The sequence below is a fragment of the Anas acuta genome, chromosome 7 (genome assembly GCF_963932015.1).
Source record: "Anas acuta chromosome 7, bAnaAcu1.1, whole genome shotgun sequence".
Lineage (NCBI taxonomy): Eukaryota > Metazoa > Chordata > Aves > Anseriformes > Anatidae > Anas > Anas acuta.
The window spans coordinates 17,620,989-17,643,593 of NC_088985.1; the positions used below are offsets into that span (position 1 = coordinate 17,620,989).

General features: G+C 40.6%; 1 protein-coding gene across 50 annotated transcripts in view; it reads left to right on the forward strand.

Moving 5' to 3' along the window:
- Window positions 1-22,605, forward strand: part of SORBS1 (sorbin and SH3 domain containing 1) — a 236,321-nt gene that overhangs the window by 193,658 nt on the left and 20,058 nt on the right. For 25 of the 50 annotated variants that reach the window (XM_068689544.1, XM_068689539.1, XM_068689541.1 and 22 more), the window contains 12 exons: window positions 356-419; window positions 1,554-1,628; window positions 1,963-2,025; window positions 5,908-5,955; window positions 6,068-6,197; window positions 7,547-7,661; window positions 10,217-10,300; window positions 13,576-13,641; window positions 14,211-14,312; window positions 15,678-15,727; window positions 19,021-19,196; window positions 20,798-22,318. In XM_068689544.1, the coding sequence (XP_068545645.1) occupies window positions 356-419; window positions 1,554-1,628; window positions 1,963-2,025; window positions 5,908-5,955; window positions 6,068-6,197; window positions 7,547-7,661; window positions 10,217-10,300; window positions 13,576-13,641; window positions 14,211-14,312; window positions 15,678-15,727; window positions 19,021-19,196; window positions 20,798-22,318 (2,494 nt within the window). The remainder of the gene's footprint in view (window positions 1-355; window positions 420-1,553; window positions 1,629-1,962; window positions 2,026-5,907; window positions 5,956-6,067; window positions 6,198-7,546; window positions 7,662-10,216; window positions 10,301-13,575; window positions 13,642-14,210; window positions 14,313-15,677; window positions 15,728-19,020; window positions 19,197-20,797; window positions 22,319-22,605) is intronic. The other 25 variants (XM_068689562.1, XM_068689563.1, XM_068689564.1 and 22 more) reach the window with 6 other exon arrangements.

The window sequence follows — 22,605 nt, forward strand, 5'->3', positions numbered from 1 at the left end:
ATATAATAAAATTGGATTGTAGTGGATAATCTTCTGCACAATATGAAGTTCTACACAGGCTAGAACATAACCCCTAAAGAACTTTCAAAGTATTATCAAAGTATTATTAAGCTAGAGCAAAGCCTGTAGCTTCATTAGATACAAAATTCTATGTGAGAGTGAAATTACTCATATTTTATTATAACCTTGATTTTCAGGTAAACATAATAAATAAACTAGGAATCAGGGTTCTAACCATACTGCTGCTGCAAGATTTGTTGTTGTTTTTTTTTTTTTTTTTTTAGAAAAAAAGCTTTGAAGTGCTGGTAGAATTCATGTCTGTGATTATTTATTTGCGTATTTATTTTTCTGATAGAATACAGACAGATCGAAGGACTGGTACAAGACGATGTTCAAACAGATCCACAAGCTAAACAGAGGTACTGTAAAACAGATATTTTTATTTACTTCAAAAGACCATCATAACAACACTTTGTTTCAGATATGTGAAGAATTGTACTATGGATGATCAATAAAAGCCTTTTATGTTAACTAGTATTTACTCTGCACCACAGAACACAACCAATGTATTTAACATCTCCGGAGACAAAGGTGAAAAAATAGTGAAGTCCAAAGAAATGTCTGAGTTATTCTGAGGTATACTGCAGTGCCTTCATGAAATACGAGTGCTGTTTGAGAACCGAAATCAGAAGGCTGTCATTAATTTCATACTTAGAGAAAACAGATTCCTGAACTTCATCTTTAGCAGCTGACCCTCCCTGCCCCTGACACTTCTAGGAAGTCTTCTCTGAAACAGCACTGTACACAAGAGAACTTTTTACACTTTAAAGCTTTAGTACCTGCCTAATAAAGCTTGGTTTGAGGCACACTGGAACCAATGGAAAGATTTGCATTGATTTGGGGGAGTTCAGAATCTGAATTCTCTCTTCAAAACCTCAGATTTTCTTCTTTCAAAATTCAAAATTGTGGTAAGCTCTTGCAAACATCATCATGGTGTGTTCTCAACGAATCCACTACTTTGAGGCACTTCTGTGCCTGGCTGCTGATACATTCACATTTTCTTCTGTGTGAGAAATGGCTGCAGTAGTGTTTGCAGACTGAACGCTCTGACCAGCCTGATATCCAGGCAAATGCAATTCAGAACTGCGCTTACATAACAAACCCTATAGCATGCAAAACTGGAGCTGTATTTGCCACTGCAGATGCTGTGATGGTGAGCTTTATGCATATATAGGCACTGCATTGTATTGGATGGAATGAGAAAGAGTTGAACAATTTCCTCCTCCCAGCGCTCCTAACAGAGGTTCTTCAGCTCAGCCAGAGCCTGTCCTTCAGGATGTAGAGAATGAGCTCAGTACTTTCTGCCTCCAGGATCTCCCCCAGGGCCTCTACATGCAAGGCAGCAATGAGCAAGAAAGCATCTGGGTAGTTTTATGCTGTAATGTCAGCATGTGAGAGACTGTTCTGCAGCTTGTGTGGATACTTGTCTCTCCATTCTTCCCCTTTAAATCTTTACTCTCTGTTCTTTTTTTAAACCATGTTCCTCTCCTTAGACACTCCTGAAGAAAACCCTTATTGCCCTACCTACATATTTCCTGAACTTCCTGAAATCCAGCAAAAACCTGAAGGTACCAGAAGCTTAGTCAGAGTGTATGTTGTCTCGTGCTTTGAGTTAACTGTACTATAGCACCGTAATAGTAACTAGATTCAGGTTCTAGATTTCTGTTATCCATTTGTTACACTAGCTGGAAATTCAGTTATGCCCAGCATACCTTCTCGTGTGATGCATAAAATAACTAAATCTTTGCTAATCCATTAATCTTTTTAAAAGTACAATGATGTTTACACAAGTGTTATTAAAGTAAACGATAAAACCATCTGGTGGTAGGAAATTGGGGGATGAAGCAGAACCTCCGCTTCACTGTGGATAGTCTCAAAATCCACTGCTTTTCTCTGCTGCAGAAGACAATCCTTATTCTCCTACATACCAGTTTCCTGCGTCTACTCCTAGCCCTATCTCTGAAGGTAAAAATAAAGGACCCTATATATTTTTCTGCACAAATGCTGCCTTGTCCATTTATTTTCTTCCTGGAGTTTTTTCTAGTTGCTGAGCATTATCCTGCATCATAATTATTTGCTGCACTCTAAGCATTGCCTTGACTGTATGCCGCCTTTTGGCTTTGCAGTGCTCCTCTGGCTTTCTAAATAGTAGTTGACTAATGCTGCAGACCTGGGGTTTGCTTGGTTTTATGCGCTTATCAGTTGTACTTAGCCATGTGTGTGCAGTGATTATTTAACATGCCTAAAACGCTGACATACATGTAAAGATGCGGTTTAACTGAGATTTATTCTGCCCCCCCCCCCCCCTTAAATCAATATGTTTCTTTAATTATTCACTTATGTTTTTAACTATTAACACAGTAATAGGGCCAGACCAAAATTCCACTGAAGTCTGGTGAAATGACTGCTTGCTTCAGTGGGTTTTGGATCAGTCCCTTGATGTAGTCCTTTAAAATAAATATAACTTAGTAATACGGGTTCAGGGCTGGTCTTATGTGCACTGGCATATCTAGGCAAGGACAGATTTTGACAGTCTCATCAGCATATATTGCAACTTGTAACACTGTAGTTACACCAGCTTCCTCATGTGCCCAGCAGATTCTTTTAAACTTCAAGTACAACCTAGAATCCTTTGTCAGTCATGTTTCAGGGATGATGGAATTGTATTTACTGTCATGACAACCCTATAACCATGTACACGTGTATGAAAATACTGATATATGAAAAACATTGGAATCTGCTGCATATATTGGGCATACAGATGTTTCCTGATTCGAAATTTGTTGGTGGTGACAGCCTTGTTGGCTTGGTGTTTTGCTATTTCTTTGGATCCTGCAATTTAGGAACTTGCCTATTTAGCCTGTGCCTCAAGCCAACCCTAGTGAGACTGTTAATTAACCATTTTATTCAGTGTTTGTATTAAACATTTGGTGGGTACTGTGTAAAAAAAAAAAAAAAAAAAAAAAAAAAAAGCATTCAACCTGGGTTCCAGCTGAGATGCTCAAAGAACAGGAGATGTAAGGTGCATTTCAGTGTGACAATGAATATGGACTAGTGTCATAGAGGTATCTAATATGTTTATTTCTTGGTGAAACCTGCAGGTGAAGAGTCTTGTCTAGCAAATCACAATGTAGTGTAAATCATCTTCTGTTGGCAGAATGGCATTTCGGTATGGATGAGAGAGAAACAAAGAGCCTCAATAACTAGTTGCTAAAGGAATTTTACAGTGATTCAATTTTCTTGTTTGTAATGAAGTTTGAGAATTCATTTTACTCTTGTCTGAACTAACGTAGTTTGCAAACCCAATGATCTTAGTGTATTAAAAGTCTGGTTTCCCATAAATGTCCCCTATGCACTTACAAATGTGCAGATGAAAGTAATTTGCTGGTTTAGGTAGTTGAAATTTTATTGGACCGAATGCTTGCTCTTTATTCTCAATACATTGGGAAATGCTTCTCTAACACACACTTGGATTCCTTTGTCGATAAGGAATCCAGAATATCTAATGACATAGCAGGGTTGAAGTCCATGTTTCATGTTATATGAAAGATATAGATAACATTTTATCTATTATGTTATCTATATATCTTAGAAAAAAGTGATTATTTGAAAGTGATGCATTCAAGTGCAGAGTGCTTATACACAGAGTGGTTGAAATCTCGAGCCTCAAATTTCATTCAATCTAAGCGTCATAGTCTTTTTGCTTTGGGTTGATGATCTAAAAACACTAAGCTTTGTGTTTCTCTTTAAAATACCTTCAAAGTTTAAGGATATTGAAATCTAGAGATTTTGGCCAACCAAAAAAATATCCCCCCAGTTGTTTTTTTCTTTTCAAAAAAGGAAAAACTACAGATTTGCTAGAAAGGGGAGCTGTCTCTTTTCACAAAGAAGAAACATATTTTGAAAGTACAAACTGGTGATACCCAGCACCAGTAAGGAGCGTCCCATACATAAAATGCAGCTCTGAGAAGCAGGAGATCTTATTCTAATGTTCATCTCTGGTTTACTCTTTAAACTTTATTGAGTCATTCCAGTTTTCTGTGTTTTAGTATTCATTGTTGTAAAAGGGGAGAAAACACAGATATTATTCTTCAAAAGGTACTTGAAGAGATAAAACATTATACCTGTCTTCCTTATTGTAGATATTAAAATATTTGCAATTGGAATCTTGCATTTATCTGAAGTGATCTTTTTTCCTGTTTTTCCTATCTGAATGATAATCAATAACAAATATTGATATTTCTCTTCAAGTAAGTAGATCGATTTTTCATTGATCACTAACGTTAAATACAAGAACTGAATGGGTGCGAAGATATTTTTAGATATGTTTACATGTTTTTGTAGGGACAGACAGTGGCTTACCGAGTATTTTGCTACCTGAATAAACCCATCTTTTATATGGGAATAGCAGTCAACTTTTTCAACAATTCGGTATAATAACATAAAGTAGATCAATATTTATTTTCTGTCATTTAGGTCTAAATCATGGAAATTGGCCTGAAAATTGTCCTTCATTACTTTTTTAGCCTGAAGGTTATAATAAGCACTGAAGAATCAATAACCATCCGCTTGGAACTTAAACCTTCAGTTTAATTCATTCACCACGAGAACTCAACATAGGAGCTAAGAGTTAAGACTTCTTTGAGCCTTTCTGAAAGGCTCGATTAAGCCACAAGTGCAAGCTGAGGTCAGCTGTATTAGCCAAATTGTTTTTCCAGGGGATGAAGTTGGGTGAAGCAGCTCCTTGACGTCCTTCTTGAGAGAGAAGCTGCAGATTGTTTCAATCTGTTGATTGACATCACTAAGTTCATGTGACACTTGTATAGTATAATCTTTTCTTTGTATATTTCTGTTTTTCTGTATTTTTCTCTGACACTTTTAGTTGTTTATTCACAGAGATAATAGTAATACCTTTGCTTGCAGTTCTCTTTACAGTCATTGCATTATATTTTCCTGCATTTTGCCTTGAAATCCTGTACATATCTCATGTATATTTCCTGGCTAGTTTGAACCTCATCTATAAAGAAAGGTGATGGGCTTCTGGGTCTACTTTCCAGTTTTGAGCCCAACTCCCCCTGCTACTATATGTGGTTCATTGAGGATTTACTCCAAAGCATGCTGAAGAGGGTGGAAAGATAGTGCTAGGCTTTTGATCAAGCCAGAAATACTCTTTAGGATGATGTTCACTGCTAGCCCTTATAGAGCTGCTTGAACATCTCAATTACATTATCTAGGTGTATCTTTCTTATTTAAAACGTAAGCTCTTCAGACCAGGACAGTCTCTTGGTCCAAGTAACGTTCCTGGCACAATACACACATGTATATCCGTGCTTAAAAGATAATCTGAGTATGTGAACATCAGTTTGGTGTGCTACTTAATACAAGGAAGATGGCCCACTGATTATCATGTGTGATTGAGAGCAGGACTCCTCAGACCTATTACTGTGTCTAACACTTGATGAGTAATTTTAGGTATATACTTCATCTTTTAGATCCTTGATTTATCTTTCAGCTTTTGATAAAGTGGATCTAATAACACTTGCTCTAGAGGTGTTTTGTGACAAAAAGTGATTATTTTTAAAGTGCTTTGAGAGACTGGAGAAAGGTATTAGTGTAAGTACAACATTAATATTTATATCTCATCTATAAATTATTTTTACATGCAATCTAAACCTCAAAAAGATTTTTCTTTTTTTAGGATCCTCTTTGTGGTAAGTATTGGGCAGATTACTCTCAAATTATGTCTTAGTATAATACAAATCATGTATTAGTATAAGAAATGAAAAGGGTCTCTGATGCTTCTCTGGAGCTTTTTCATCTCATTTGCAAAATGCTTTTGTCTTTCAGATGAAGATTCTGATTCATACTCTCCTCGTTATTCCTATTCTGACGATAGTAAGTAATTCAGATTTCTTATGTAATCTTTCAAACATAAGGGGTATAAAGGATATATTTGTTGGCCTCCCAACCTGTTCACTAACATTCCTGTATTTGATTTACTCTACAGCCAGAAGCCAGCCTTCAGTTCCCCGCTCCAAGAGTGAGATGGACAATATTGACTCGGAGAAGGTGTTTAAGAGGTCTGCCACTTTGCCATTGCCAAACCGTTCTTCATCGCGGAAGTCAAGCCCAGAAAGGTGACCTAAACTAAGATATGTTTGGATCAGTACTGGAAGAATCTCTGAAAGCTGTAAATGGGAAGGGAACAAAGGTGAAGGGTGGAGGATCTAGGTCCACAAGTCCAGTTAAACTTTTTGGGGAGGTAGAAGTGTAGTTTCAATTCAGATTATTCTACCAGGCACCAATGAACTTCTTTATTGTCATAGTGCAGTCACCCATTGCAAGTCTCTCTGTGGTTGTATTTGGTTGTTACCAGGCATCGCACCCTCTGTTAGATAGGTAGCTTCCTGCTGGGGTGAGGAGTGTTTCCTGGATGTCATGTCTATACAGTACCTACCACAGGAGCACAGCGGAAGATCTCTGCTCAGTGTGACACTGTAAAGGCACCTCAGAATACAAGCAAATAGCAATAATTGCAGAGGAAAAGCATTTGAATTTATGTTGAGCCTTTTCTATACTATTCTTCTCTGAGAAGTCCCACCCACATGGACTTTATTGGAAGCAGGTTCTAGTTAGGTGTGTCATTTCTGATATTTCAGTATTACTTCTATTCTGATCTTTTGTTTTGTTTGTTACCATGTATTTTAAACCTCATTGTAACAGCAAAGAATATATTTACCAAATGAAGGAAAAAAAGTGGGCAATGAATATTTAATGTCCTGCAGAATTCTCCCCGCTTTGAATATACTACTTTTTGGGAAGGCGCTGGACATCATAGGATATGGACACTACATGTGTTATGACTGATACTGTCTGAACTGTGCCAGTGTGTATACAGAACAAAATTATAGTTGTTTGGATAGATAATGGACTATTTCTACAAGCTATAATTTACAAGCTATTTTTACAAATGTCAGTCAGAGATAATGGGTTCTTATCTGTAGAAAAGACCATTTCTTGGACCTCAGAGTGCCACCAGAGTCAAGAGCAGTTCCAGGTACTGCACAGTAGTCAGTTAATCAGTGACATGACCAAAAAGAAGGGATTTAGCAAAATGAGATTTTATCTGAGTTCTGCTCAAAACTTGGATGTGTTGGTACTTTTGAGTTTAGTTGAAGTCCATTATTAAGCTATTTCCAATCAGAAAAGATGTGAAAGTCTGGCAGTTTATTGAAAGTACAAGGAAGAAGCCCTTATGTTCCAGTGGTTTCAGTATTTGAGTTCTGTCAAACTCTGTCTGCTGTAGAAAAACAACTACATGTTCAGAGCCCTATCTGAACTGGGCCTCTTGCAGCAGGTTTCTTTCCTAGATGAAAGAAGTACCCTGATTAAACCAGGATTAACAGGGGAAGGCGTCTGTCAAAAGAAAGTATTTGTCTCCGTGGAAACCACAGCGTTTTGTGTTAATTGATCTTTCTTTCCTCAGGACTGACTGGGAGCCTCCAGACAAGAAGGTGGACACTAGAAAATACCGTGCGGAGCCCAGGAGCATTTATGACTATCAGCCAGGAAAGTCCTCAGTTCTGAACAGCGAAAAGATGGTAATGTTTGTCTTATCCTACTCTGTACCTTGATCCCATTAATGTAATACACTCCCTGAGTGCTTGTCCAGTTCCATTCCAATATGACTCCTTATGTTCGCATTGCAGTGCTCATGTGGTGTATTTCCTGTATATTTTGTTTAGAAAACTGTTTTGCATAACTTCTTAACATTGTCTCTCTCTATAAAGCAAGATCCAGGGTGACTGAGAGGCTTCTTTACTTTTGGACATGTTGTTTTCTGTGTTAAGTATGGATCACTAACCCTAGTTTTTAATCCATGTTTGACACTGACCTCTTCAGCAGCTGTTTTGCCAGTTGTACTTTTTCTAGGGCACAGCAGTAGGGTTCAAGGAATTATACAACAAAGCAGAATGGTTCAATTTATGTGTTCCTCTGATGCCATTAGCTTTAAACACCAAAAAAAGTAATTTTTAGAGTGCCTGTAATGTGCTTTAGGGGATGCTTCTGAGGTGCCCTTGGCTGCTTTATTCCTCAGCCATGGCTGGGGTGGCAAAACTGAATGTGAGCAGGCTCCCCAGCTACACAGGTGCATAACCTGGAGTACTAAGTGAAGTGTTACCGATTTCAGTTTGAGTTAGTGAGTTTGCCGTCAGTTTTGATGGCTAGGAGACATCATTCTGCAGGCTTAACTAGGAAGACTTGGCACGGGGCAAGGCAGAGAGGTGGTGCTAACCTCAGCCAGTCCTGCATAAATCACCACAAATCAGTATCCTTCAGGCTACAAGTTCAATACTGTAAGCACTTGAGTGGGGTTATTAGTGAATAGCCGGTTTGTTATATAAAGATGTAATTGTTCGATATAGGCATTAATTTAAAGGATTTGATTGGAAGTGCTAATTGCATGTGGGATTCCAAATGTAAACCGGACTCTATGCCTTAATAGCTCAGACATTGATCTATACATGGAGTAGGTAGATGAAAGATCCTGAACGATCCTGAAAAACATACCATGGATTTTGTGCTGAAACACAAGCATTATACAGCAGTTTAAATCAATAGAAACGTAAGAATCAAGTCTGATCTGGGACATGGTGTTTCTTATTACTGTGTCTTTTTTCCCTCCAAGTGCAATCAAGGTCCATCAGTTTTTAAAGATCCTGAAACCAACTTCTTTTCATACCTGTGTCCCTTCATTGACTTCAGTGAAGTTGCTCCTGGTTGGAGCATGATCTAGTCCGATTGAAGTAGGCAATGGATTACTCCCTTAATTGTGATGGGAGCTGCCTCTGCCCAGTACAAAAAGAGCAAGTGAGAAGTGGTTTGAACATAGTATGACTACTCCATTCCTGCAGCCCATCCTGGAGCAAGATTTCTGCTGACTTCAGTGGCAGTTTTGTCTCATGATAAACAGCCAAGATTAAACCTTGTGGCAAAAGGCCTGCTGCATCTGTGTATTTAAGCCTTTGCAAAAATTCTGATCTCACCAGTGGCACTGTTTACATGTTCAGACTTCATAGAGTATTTAATTGAGCTGTTGAATCAGAATCTAAAAGCCATGAACAGGATCATCATCAACATAATTGAAAAAAATTGTACAGAGCTCATCAAAGTTGAGAAGAATGTGATAGCTGTATTACTTCCAATGTTATTTTTTGAGCTTTAATTTCAAGCAATAGAAAGAAACATCTTGAAATAGTGGCTTTGTGGTCTCCATCAGTCTCATTAAATACAACAGTAATATGCTGTTTAGCAACTAGATCTTTTTTTGTTTTTCTGAAGAGGCTGCAGATTTGTGGATATCTGCTAGTAATCACACCCAGAGCTGTGGCTATCAGAATCCCCCATCATATGAAGCATTGGGACAGACTTTGTTTTGTATGATCAAAAGGGAATTTTCTTTTCAACTGTACTGTTTTCTGTCCTGTCTGATTTCCCTTCATTTTAGTTTTTTCTGATTCTCTAACATTTATTTGTGCAGAAACAAGTAATAATGTCTCTCTCTCTGTGTCCCTTCAGAAATTTCAGAAATGCTCTCTGTCTGACCTGTGTCCCCTTTGTTTTAGAAAACCACCTTTCATGCTGTTTGCAGTGTATAGAACAGGGTTTCTCACATATTCATGTACTGTTAAAGATGCAGTATTTTTCTCTATTTGATTTGTGTCTCACTGAAACTGCCTTTTTTTAAACCAAAGGATGATTTTAAAAAGTTCAAGAAGTACATGCAGCTTTGGTCTTAGTGGAATTGTCTGATAGTAGGACTGAGGGACTGGTTGACTCCCAGCTCTTCCATTGAGTCTCCCTGTGACTCTGGGCAAGCTGCATAATCTCTCTGTGTAGGTCTCCTGATCTGTAAAATGGAATTCATTCATATTCATGTCTCTCACAATGATGCCATTAGGCTTAACTGATGTTTGCAAAGCAGTCCGTGGCTTTTGTGAGAGAGGTGCTATAGAAATTCTAAATTATAAGGCTAAATATCGGCATTTTAGAATGGAAACCATGGGATCTGCATCTTTAACAGTCCCTTTCCGTGTATTCTTTGCATAATGTTATCCTTCTCTTTCTTCCATTCCCCTGTCACCAACTCCTTTAGACTCGGGATATAAGCCCAGAAGAGATAGATTTAAAGAATGAACCTTGGTATAAATTCTTTTCGGAATTGGAGTTTGGGAAACCGGTAAGTTTGATAGTTGCAGTGACCAATAAAATCAACCTACCATTTTTTTTCTTTTTTCTTTCTTTCTTTCCTTCTTTTTTTATTATTATTATTATTTTTAATTATTGTCACATCTCTTGCTAGGCCCTAAACCTGGAACAGCTGTTTTACTCATTTAAAAATGTGATTGTTCATAACATCATTCTGGTGTTGATGTAAAACAGCTATTGTGTGACTGCTTTAAAGTACTTTGAAACCATTTACCAACACTCCCCACTTTCCAGCTATATTTACCAAGAAGGCAAATTTTTTTTACACCACAGTTCAAGCTCCATTTTTATTGTTAACAGTAGCAGTAACGTCCCGTTCTTACTAATGAAAGTCTTCTTTCAATGCTCTTATTCTCTTTCTCTTCCTAAAAATATTTGGGATAGCTTTAATTCAAAGTGAATCACTCATTTATTTCTGGCCTTGGTTTGCAAGCTATAGATAAGTAATTTCCAGCTATCCATAACAGATTATAACCCCACTTCCTGCTCCTTTCATTATGCACTTAGCTGCCCGTTGTCTGGGTGCATCAGTCTGTTTGAGCAGCCCCGACCATTCCTTGAAACCAAAGGAGTTTGAGAACAGTGTGCTTTCTTTTCAAATGGAGCTCTGTTGCTATGCATGAAAAAGCGTAGCCTTGATTTCTTACTCAGGAAAAGGATGAAGCAAAGCTTAATTATTTGAATTATTTGTCAAAGGACCTTTCTGATGGAGGAACACATCAGTGGTGAGGGCTACCTGCAGAAAAAAAGAGGTAGTGGACTTTGAGAATCAGGCCACAAAATGCTACCCTGATTAAATGCTCTGCATTTCATTATTAAATACTGTTTAATAATCTGTTCTTACTGCACCAGAGGGTCAGCATCAGCCTTTCACATTTATTCAAGTGTAGCAGCGATTTCTCCTTTCTCCTTGAGGTCAGTTGTCAAATGCTCGTGCACTCCACTTTTGAGCACTGCTGGGATTTCCTTCCAAAACAAAAACATTTTAGGGTTCAGTACTGGCTTCAAAGGCTATTGAACGTGGACACCAGAGGGCAGACTTTCTTTAAACCGAAGCTTTGCTCACACTTCTCAAGAAAGTGACAAAATTCCTCTGCACAGAATATAGCTGCCTGAATTTGGATACCTAGTCTGCTCACATCATAGAAATAATGTAATTTCTACTGAAAAACAGACATGATTGGTGTCTGGATGTTCCACTCTGTGTTTCAGCACATACTGTTTCAGCATTACATCAGGCACTTTAATTGAGGATGCCATCTCAGACTTCTATAGATAGCTGCTCTTGAACCTGACAAATTCAGCAAAGCTCCATCTGAGCTCAGTGGCCAGAGCCAGCAGAGTACTCTTTATGGAGTACTGTGAACTGTGCTCAGTTCAGCCATGAGAGGACCAGATTTTTGTTACGTGGTTAGGCACAGAGCATTTCAAGTGACATCTGCTAGGGCCTGTGATTTTCAAAAATTCTGTTTGAATAAGCTTCCCCCCACTAGTGCTGCAGAAAGCTTGCTGAAAGCACAGGATTCTTATGAGGCTGTGGTATTGCTCCCCGAACACACCAGAATGACCATGAATAGGGATTTACATTGAGGAAAGCACGTGCACTTCCTAGGGCAGCCAAAGCAATGCTCTGCTTGTCCAGCATCCCAGATGCATTTCTAGGCAGATCTACGGACATGCAGCCAGGGAGATCACTCTGCAGCATGGATGATTTTCCAGGGTGCTGCTGATACTGAATTCCCACAGGTTTCTTTCTTCTTCCTCCTGACTGTGACTTCACAGCTCCATGAAGCCCCCCAAAAAAAACCTGATGGTCAATAAGTCTAGAGCTCAGTTGCCTTCTGTTGTGATTGTGGGCACTTTTCTCCTAGCCCCTCCTGGGATGGCACTGAGCAAGCTCTTTTCTATTAACAAAGAAGCAGGGGGTTGGAGAAAAAGGGTCTGTGTCCTGTCTTCTTACCTCCTACCCTCCACATCTCAAACCTAAATCTTTGTAGCACCATCTTACCTATTCACCTGCAGCTGCTGATCTTATAGATAAGAAATAGGGATTTACAGTGTTTGCAATCCCCACGGTGGCTGTCCAAGTTTAGAAGTGGATCTAATTCACACTACAGATCCAGGCTGTACAGAAACCTGAAGGACTTTGGACCAAGACCTGAGCATTGTAGCTCAGTCTTACCTTTGATGGACTGACACCGGGAGATTCTCTGTCAGAGATGCTTTGATAAAATAGTTATATAAGCCAGTATGGACATACATACAGGGTGAAGTTGAGCTTGCCAACCAACAAAGGTTATTTTTGTTTGGAAACACAGAGTAAACATATTTTGATTTCACAAAGTAATAACAAAGTCTGTTTGAGCTTATCGGTGAAGTGCATGTTTGATCAGAGACGGTTATCATGGCATTATTTGGATATGACAAAGGTCTTACATTTTGAATATTCCTTCCCGATATATTTACATGTATATAAAACAGGAAAAATCCTATTTTGAAATAGGAGCCTTTTCCTGTAGAATATATTTTAAATAACTTGTTTCCAAACTTCACTATCTCCAATGAAAAAAAAAAAAACAAACAAAAACCACCACAAACACCCCCCTCCTCCAAAATAGAAAAATAGAAAATAACAACTCTGCGTTCTCATTGCCCCACAATGCCAACACTGGAAATTCAGCCATTTGTTCACATGGTATGTATTCAGAGTCTGCCGGGGGTGGGAAAGATACCTCCCTTTTCTTTATCAAAGGCCCTTGTTTTACCCTTTCCTTTTGAAAAGAAGAATGAGCAAAACAAACGCTTTTTATGACCATGTGTTTTTTTCCTTGTTTTGCTTTGTGTTTTTTTTTCTTTTATTATTTTTTTTCCTTTTTTTTGTGTGTGTTACGAATGCTTTAACCACCAGCTGTGGGCTCCTCCTAGAGAGTCCAAAATGCCCTAGAGCACCTTGAAAAAATAAAACTGTCCTCAAACATTGCTGAAAACAACCCCTCCCTGACTTGCATGTATGCTCCCTTTTACCTCCCATGATCTCCTGATATTTGTGCTAGAGTGGTTTTATCCCTCTCTCTCTCTCTTTCTCTGTTGTTGTTGGTTTTTTTTTTATATATATATATAATTTCTTTTCAGTGTTGATGCAAAACCCCTATTGTATTCCCTCTCTGTTCTAATCCAGTTTCCATATTCTCTGTGATGTCTTTCCTTATCTTCATTTCCTCATTTCCTTCCTCTGCTTTCCATCAGCCTCCAAAAAAGATTTGGGATTATACTCCTGGAGATTGCTCTATCCTTACTAGAGAGGATAGAAAGGTAATTGTGTCTCGCATACGTTGTACTACAGCATCCAGTGCGTATGTATGTGTGTATGTGGATTTATTTCTTTATTTCTTTCGTAGCACTGCTTGGGTTTTGTGTGCTTGTGATTTTTTTTTTTTTAATTGGGCTTCAGCTCATTAGCCTAACAAGTAGCTAGTGAATTGATTTAATAAACAATTCTCAAAAACATAATCAACAGTAGTTTAGAGTGGTGGTTTTGCTATCTGACTTGCAATGATAATTATACTAACATACTATTGAATATTGTTACAGTATCTTTTTTTTTTTTTACAGGTGGGTTTTATAACTTTATGGTTTGTAGAAGTAGATTCTAGTAGGCCTGCTGTGCATCTTTTAATTTTGGATCTTAAATGCCTAAATCAATTTCCTCTGTAATGATTGAAATGTGATTAATTACTAGTGAATTTCTGTGTATTGTCCATACCATCTTTGTCTTTTTCAATTAAAAAGGCTCGCTTATTTTTTTTTCAAAATTAACATTCCTTTGGTTTCCCCTAACCCTAAGCATTATTTTCCCATTCTTCTTCTCCTTCTTTAACCAGACTGATCTAGAAAAAGACCTCTACCTCTACCAGACTGAGTTAGAGGCAGATTTAGAAAAAATGGAGAAGCTTTATAAAGCGCCACATAAAAAGCCACAGAAGGTATTTCCTATTCTTTTCATGCTGCCAATCCCTGTTTCCAAACTCTCTGCTCTAATCTATTCACTGCTGGATGATTATTAAATGAGGTTGGGATAAATAATGGTTCTGACCATTCTGACTGCATGGCTTGCTGTGTCGCTGTCAGAAATAATAGAATGTGATGCTGAGAATCCGGCTTGAAATCCATTTCAGATACAGTGATTTCCTCTCCCCCCATTCCCTTTCAGCTGTCCTCCACCCCCACCCACCCCTTTCCCCCTTCAGGGTTTTGAGTTCGGTGTCTGCAAAAAAAAAAAAAACTCTCTATTTTTCACATGAATAGGCAGCAGCAATCAGATTAAAATTCTTGGTTGGTGTCACGTCATCATCTCGTGCCTTTCAAGCGTGTTGCCATCAACCCTCCCTTCGTACAAACCCTGCTGCTCCCTGCTAGGAGCGCATGCCTACCCAAGATTTGAATATTCCCAAGAGATTTTGCACAATTTTCCTTACGCTGCACCTTGTCATGGCCTTCTAGGGCAGGTCAGCTGCTGCTGCTGGTCCGAGGGTCTGCAGGACTTGAACCGTGAAATGACAGATTAATTTGGTAACACGCCATTTTTTCCCTTTGTTGTTGGCTTTTTTTTTTTTTTTAAGCTGCAGCATTTCACCAGGACTTGAAAAAGCTTCTTTTCCAAACACAAGATTTGCTTTTTATTTTTTTATTTTTATTTTTTTTTCCTACGTAGGAATCCTCAGGTAGATGAGAGGAGACCTAGTGCAGCATTTCTTTTTAAATTGTCATCAATTTTTTAAATAAGCATACCTAGGAAGTGTTAGATGGATTTAAAGCAAGCGGATAAGAACTGGCTTTTGCTATTGAACCTGTGCAGCTGGCATTGCTTCTCTTAAGTAAGGAAACTGAACTGAAACATTGCTTTTCTTGTTAGTGCTTTGATATTCATCTGAACGCTTAGGAATGTATTGTGCTGCGGAAATGTAATGTACCTTTAAAGCAAAGGCGGGCAGTGACTGGTTGGGGGAAAAGCTTGGGGAAATAATTATGAGCATGTCTCCTGGTCCTGGCCCAGCTGGTTATCTCTTCTTGCTTTTGGCTTTACGCACAATGACTCATTGGCAGACAAAAGAATAGGCGCTGCAAAAAGGCATCGGCTGTGCTAAAAACCTGTCACTGCCCTGATGGAACTCAGGAAAATTGTCGCTTTTCTGCAGACATTGACAGCTTAAATTGCATTTAGACTTAAACTTCAATGTCTCATAAAGGCTAATATTCAAGCAATAAATGGAAAATTACTTAAGCAAGCCTTTTTCTTTCTCCTTGTGTATAAGTGGATATCAATGATTCCTTTGTTTGGACTTTTGCAGAATACAGCAGGTGTTACTCCTCTGGAAACTTCCACAGACCATTCTTCCTAGTAAGTTTTCAAATTGCTTTTTGATGTCTCTCGTACAGTCTGAGGGCATGTGGGGCAGGGTTTAGGGTGTTGGAAATGGGCTGGCTTTATTTTTTGGTGATGGATATAGCCAGCCATATATCCCATGAGAATTATGTGTGTGCTTTAGATGAATCCAGATACTCCGTCTGCTCTTTGATCTTGAATTAATTTTGAAGTGATTACTTAAGTGATTGCATTGTCTAGTTAAGAATTGCTATTGTGCCTAGGCAGCTACTTTCAAAAAATCAAACGGAATCTTAACTCTGTCTTTATGAAACTGCATGAAGCCACAGCCTATTTGCAAACAACTTTATTGCCTGGAGGGGAAAAAAAAAAAAAGTTCCTTGTGTATGGCAGATTGGTTCCTGTTAGAAGTTTCCAGTTATGCATTCCAGAGAAAAAGGATGCTGTTGATGAAACACAATAATTTTCTAGTTTCCAGGAAGGGAAAGGTAGTTGCAGTTGCAATATTTCTCAGATCCAGTGTGGCACTGGTTTTCTGGCTGAATACTTAATATAACAGTGAACTCTGTCTAAATGAGTTATACATTGAACTGGTTCATTTTGAAAGAGGAAGAGAAAAAAATCGAGGGCAATATGCTGAGTTGTCCATGTAACTGGACTAGGTGCATCGCATTTCTCATAGACACAATCTCCCCTGCATGCATGGATTATTAGGAAAGGCACTCTCTCCTCCAGACACCCATTGACATAATTTTGTTCATTGTTCCTATGACTTTTTAGTTTTGTTTTGGTAGGGAGAGAACAATAAAATACATGGAAATCCCAGAGATTAGCATAAAAGGATAGCTTATATTTGCCAAAGACTGGTAAGAATCCTCAAATCCTGACTGTCCCCCAAGTGTTACAAAAGCTGTGAATCTTCTGTTTGTTTTTGCTAGGCAGGCCAGCTTTGCTCTCCTGCATTCAAGTCATCTTATAGAGCCCATGTTAGTTGCTACTGATGGTTGTAGGAGCTGTTCTGGACCTTGAAAGCTGCATCTGTACATACAGAATTAATATTTACAACTCAAGTCAAGGAAATTACCCTTCAGCTAAAAGCTGTGCATAATGCACAATGCACCAAAAGCTGTGCATAAGCATGTGCATAATGTATATGTGTTATCATACATTTTAAAGCCATCTTACCTCTACTTTTCATTACACAGAACAGCATTCTGTTCTGCAAGGCATCTCTCCCCTGTGCACAGACTGATCTGTTAGCAAAGGCCAAGGTTTCCACCCATGGCAGCACTGTCTGTGCCCTTTCTGATACCATGCAAAGCATTCAGGAGTGCCAACGTCTGTGCTGGCAGATGAGAAGCAACCTGGGTAGGGTGGGAATGGGAGGAAACAGAGAGGGCTGATGAAGTCATACATTCTTCCCTAGCCTGCTTATAGAGAACATGAAGAAGAGCTATCTGGAGTTTATTGCTTTTTTTTTTTTCTTTCTTTCTTCTCTCTTTGGTGTTGCTCTTCCCTCTGCTCACCTGATTCTAACCTTCTTGCAGACTGCCCCAGCTCTTAAATACAGCTGGCTGGCCCTGTCGGGGAAGAAACCAGTATAGGGACTCCTTTGCCAAGTACCTCCTCTCTCTGCCCTACGTGCTTTCCCAAAGCAGTGAAATTATTTTAACCCTTTGTTTTTAACAACTGGGCTCAAGTGCTCTCACATCTCAGGTGAGGAACCTCAAGGCAGTCATGGGTCCCTGCAGCAGCTGGCAGGGTTTCCTTAGGAACCTGACAAATAGAGGCACTGGAGTAACATGCACGAGACAGAACAGCTCTGTAGCTATGGTTGTGGCTCAGGCCCTTGCTTCTATTTGAGCATTGCCTAGGTAGAAGTGGTGACATTATTCCATTTCTCTTTAGTGGCGTTTTTCACAAGCCCTTTCACTTCAGAAAATAATTGATGGGACTGCATATGACCTGATTTTCCTTGTCCGGAAACTAAAATCTTCTTTGTGATCCAGACATTGTGTAATTCCACCCCCATAGCCAGTCCTCTGATGTGTTTGAAAGCTTTCTCTTTACCCTGTAACTACAGTGTTCATCCAAAATAACCAGATGCACGTACAAATTTAGCCACAACAAGCAGGCTTAACCACAAGCATTTCCACACTCTCAGAAATTTGAATCACCCCTGGACATCACAGTGAAAAGAAGCTTTCAAAAGTTTCCGTGATTTGGCAAAAAACTTTTTTTTGTTTGTTTGGTTTTGTTTTAACTTTCTAGCAGACATGCTTTGGCCTCAGAATAGCTTTGTGTGTGAGACTGCATCTTATTCCAAAGAGCCTGGTTGAGCATGTACAAGGACTGGTATTGGATGAGCTCAGCTTTTAGGAAAACACAGTCTGCCTGATTGTTCAGCAAATCTTTTGCACCTGGGAAAAACATTCATACCATGAAATAATTGTTTTTTGTTTGGTTTGGTTTTCTTTTTTAGAGAGAATACAGTGAAATTTAGAAATCATGTGGGAGGTTACTGGTTCTGTTTCAGGACAGGGGAAAGGGATTTGTAATAACTCTTCACTATTTAAGGGCCTAAGAAATTACAGTTGTGCCCACTTTTAACATATACTTCAGAATCCAGCATTTTGTTTGTATGTCTGCATGGTAGACCTAGAGTCTCTGACTTCGTATTTCCTCTACTGCAAGCTTGAGGCAAAGCTGAGCAGAATTGTGCCTGTCTGGGAAATTTCGCTGGTGTTTAAACAGTAGTGTCTGTAGCCCAGTGCTTGTGCTTCTCTGCACAGTCCCTCACTGATTGGCTTGGAAAATTGCTCTGGGAGTCTTGGTTTATAATGTTGGCTGGGAGGCCAAACTGGTTGAGATGAATTCCTGAGCAGCTGTGCTTTGTAACCAGGGGACAGGAATGGCTGGCGTTTAAGAAGAGAGGGCTAGAGCTGGAAAATGTATGTGCTACTGCTAGCTAGCCACTGAATTTCTGTATGTTTGCAAGGACATCATGCATTTGCTCTGTGACCCCGTTGTCTCATCTGTAAAATAAAGGAGGAATGCTTTCCTGCCTCCTGTTTTCTGGGGGATTGGGCTGGGAGAGTTCCCTCAGGTGGAGAATGTTGTGGTAGTGCAATACTTGCAGCACTATTGCAATGTACTCATAACCTCCTCATTCAGCATCAGTTCTTCATGCACAGTCCATTTTGGGTTTATAAGTGTGGTTTTCTCTTTCATTGCATGAAGCTCTCAGCAAACAGAAGTGACCCACTGACGTTCTTTGCTGTTTTTCTGTTTTGCAAACTGTTTTCCAGCTCCACGTATTCTCCCAGCTACCACGCAGCGAAGAGGGAGACAGAATCAGCACCAGGGGACTTTGCTGGCTTGGAGAATGAAAGACAGATTTACAAGAGTGTGCTGGAAGGTGGAGATATCCCGTTCCAGGGGCTGAGTGGTCTCAAGCGACCTTCTAGCTCTGCTTCCACAAAAGGTAGGCGGTCAGGGTCCTAACCTGACCTTTGTTCTGAACAAAGTGTCAAAAGTCTGGTGATATGGGGCAAACTCTGCAGGGTTTAGAGTCCTATTCAAGCCAGTCAAGGTTTCCTCTGTCCTTCCTCTTTGCCATCCCTGGTTTTCTCTCTTTTTATCTCTCAGACTACACTGGCCAGTATTTTTCATGACCCCTTTATCTGATCCAGGTTCCTCTTCTTACCAGGAACCAGCTCTCTCCCTCCTGCACCTCAGCCACATTCCACACCCTCCTGTTCTTCTTCCAGGCTGCTCAGGCTGGCCTTGCTGTCCATCTGCTCCCACTGCCTTGTCATGCTAGAGCCCTTCCCTGCCTTTCCTGCTCTTCCTGCTGGGGGGGTCTCAGCAGGCCACACCATGGCTGCTGGCCTGGCCACCCTGGCGTAGCCAGCACCATGTGCTCCGCAGCCTCCTGCCTGCGAGGGTTGTACAGAGAATGCACAGGACATTGAACCAGCAACACCCTGCAGTCTCTGAGGCACCAAGACAGCAGAGGCTGCTGCATTCTCCTCCCCCTTCCTCCCCCCATCGTGGACTTTCAAGAAGATTAGGTCAAGGAAGAGTCTGACTCCCATCAGGGAGTTATACTGGGGAATGTGTCCCTGAGCCAACTTCAACCTAAAAATGGATTGAAATGGGGAGAGGACAGGGGAAGGAATGCTTTGGGTTTCTGAACTGCTCTCCCTAAAAATAGTGCATCACACCAAAAAGGTCTCTGTCTCCATCTTCCAGCTGTTTTTCAGTGTTATGTCCGGCCTATAGGGCAAGGAGTCAAACTGGAGATGAACAAAAAAAAATCTGGTCAAACAGTAATTGTTTCCCAAACTGCAGTTGAACCTGAATGGTTATTTTGACAGTTTAATTTGAACTCAGATTGGAAACAGACCTAAAAAAATGCAGTCACAGCTCAGCTCAGTCTGGATCTGATGTCAAAAAAATGTTCTTATTTGACTTCTTGATTTTTAAAGCAAACACAGGCCACACCATGCTGTCTGAAGCACACTCAGCTTATTCCTGGTATGGGAAATCTCTAAGCAAGCAGGTCTTTGACCAGGCCAGCTAATGTGGCATGCTTGTGCTTGCACAGTCAGCCCTTGATTTTCTTCTCCCTCTCAGGAATAAACTCTGTGGCACACACTGTGGTGAGACGCACTATGGTGTAGGTGTGATTACAGGCTTGGTACATTACGCCATTTTTGCAATGTTAGTGCCTCTGCATTCGTGCTGACACCCTGATCCTGCCCAGAGTTCAGCCGCCCTTTTCCATAGTGCCACAGCTCCCCTGGAAGCTGATGATGCTCAGCACTTTTTAGGAGGGTACCTTGAAAGTGCAACAGGCCTGTTTCTGGCCAAGCCTCTCAGCTTAGAAACATTAGCAGCACTTCACCTACTCCTGTAAGTGCAGCTTGTTGTGCGGTGTCTTCCTGCTTTTCTTTATGTTTTGGAACTTTGTTTCTTTAAAGTGCATTGTATGAAATCCAAGCATGTTCTCTCTCCTTTCTCAATAGCTTTCTAGCACTTAAGCTAACAGGTTGTATTTATTTTATTCTGCATGCTTACCAGTGGATCGTAAAGGTGGGAATGCTCATATGACTGCACCCTCTTCAGTTAATAGCCGAACCTTTAACGCTAGTCATACCGGTATGTTAGGTCACTCATGTAAAAATAAGAAGCCCTTATCAGCTGCAAAAGCCTGCATTACTGAAATCCTCCCTTCCAAATTCAAACCCAAACTAGCAGCTCCAGCTGCTCTTGTGCAGGACAAGAAGGGTATCTTGCTATCTCATGAGAAAGCTCAAAGCTGCGAAAACCTTCGTAGCTCCATTGCCTTGTTTGATAATAAAAAAGCTTTTATGGTAGACATAGGGGAAAGCATAGAAGACATGTTGATGAAGTCGAAGCAGGAGTATGCCATCAAATCTGGCAGTACCATGAGCCTACAGGAGTATGGCACCAACTCTAGGAAAGGCTACCTGTTCCCTGCCTCCAGGAAGAGCGGGATGGAGTTCACAATGCTGTATAAAGACATGCACCAGATCAACCGGTCCAGGATCAATTTGAGCACAGTCTCTTCCTGCAGCGTGAGAGACATCGCGTCTCAGTTTGAGAATGAAGCAAAGGACAGGATGGAGCACAGCCTTAGTCGAGAGGATTCAGAGCAGATCCCCAAACACACCGTTTCCTCCCGTATCAGTGCCTTTGAGCAGCTGATCCAGAGATCCCGATCAATGCCCGCGCTTGATTTTTCTACCGGACCAAGCAAGTTCACCACTTCTCTCCAATCTAAAACTTGTCTGAGTTCTGCCTACTCCGCAGAGTTTCTTCTGGATTTGCCAAAAACACACCGAGAAGAGAAGGATGCCACCAGCTTGGCAGACAAATCCTCCCGCTCCTGCAGCAATGTGGAGGACACAGCTTCAGATGTCAGTGATGCCATCCCTATGGACACACTTTCAGTATGCACAGATGAGATAGATCTCCTCTCAAACGCATCCAATGACAGTGGTGGCAGCAGCAGCAACCTCAACGGACCTCAGAAGCATAAAATCAACAGGTGCAAAGGCACATGCCCAGCTTCCTACACCAGGTTCACTACCATCCGAAGGCATGAGCAGCAGCAGGCCTCCAGGAACCCTGATTCCAAAGGGGATATCTTTGGGGACAGACACACACTCCCCAGAAATGTCTACCTGATGAGCCCACTCCCCTTCCGATTGAAAAAACCCTTCCAACACAAGTCCAGCAGGACTCCACCCCCAGGCTGCCTGGAAACCCAAGCAATGCCCAGGCCCGACAGCCCGGATGACCCCATACAGCTGCAGGGGAGCACAGGAGATGAGAGTCACCACTCCCAGCACAGACTGTGCTCCAGAAGCAGGCCGCTGGCTCCCAGGCGCCTGTCTTCCTTTGACATTGTGGAGAGGCTTAGCTATTTCCCCACCAGGGGATCTAGCCGAGATAGCTCCATGGGCCGGTCTGGTACTCCTGACTCCTTACACAATGGGAACCCAGTCCCATATGCTCTATATCACAGCTTGGACACAAACAACAACCCGCAAAGTGAACTTGGGACGTACCTAGGAGGTGGCTTTTTGTGTTCTTTACCAGTGTCCCTTCATCTGTCTTCTTGCTTTCCTTTCTCCTCCCCTTTTATTCCACAATCCCTGCATTTTTACCCCCCATCTTTGCACCCCCTGACTCTCTATTTTTTATTTTATTTTATTTTTTCTGGTATGTCTAATGTCCTTTGCGTGTCTTGCTGAGCATTTTTGTTCAGGACATATTAACAGCTGCACTTCTGAGAAACGATTTCTGCTGCCTTTCTAATCACATCGTGTTCAGTTGGTCTCAAGCAGCTCCTGGGATGCAAG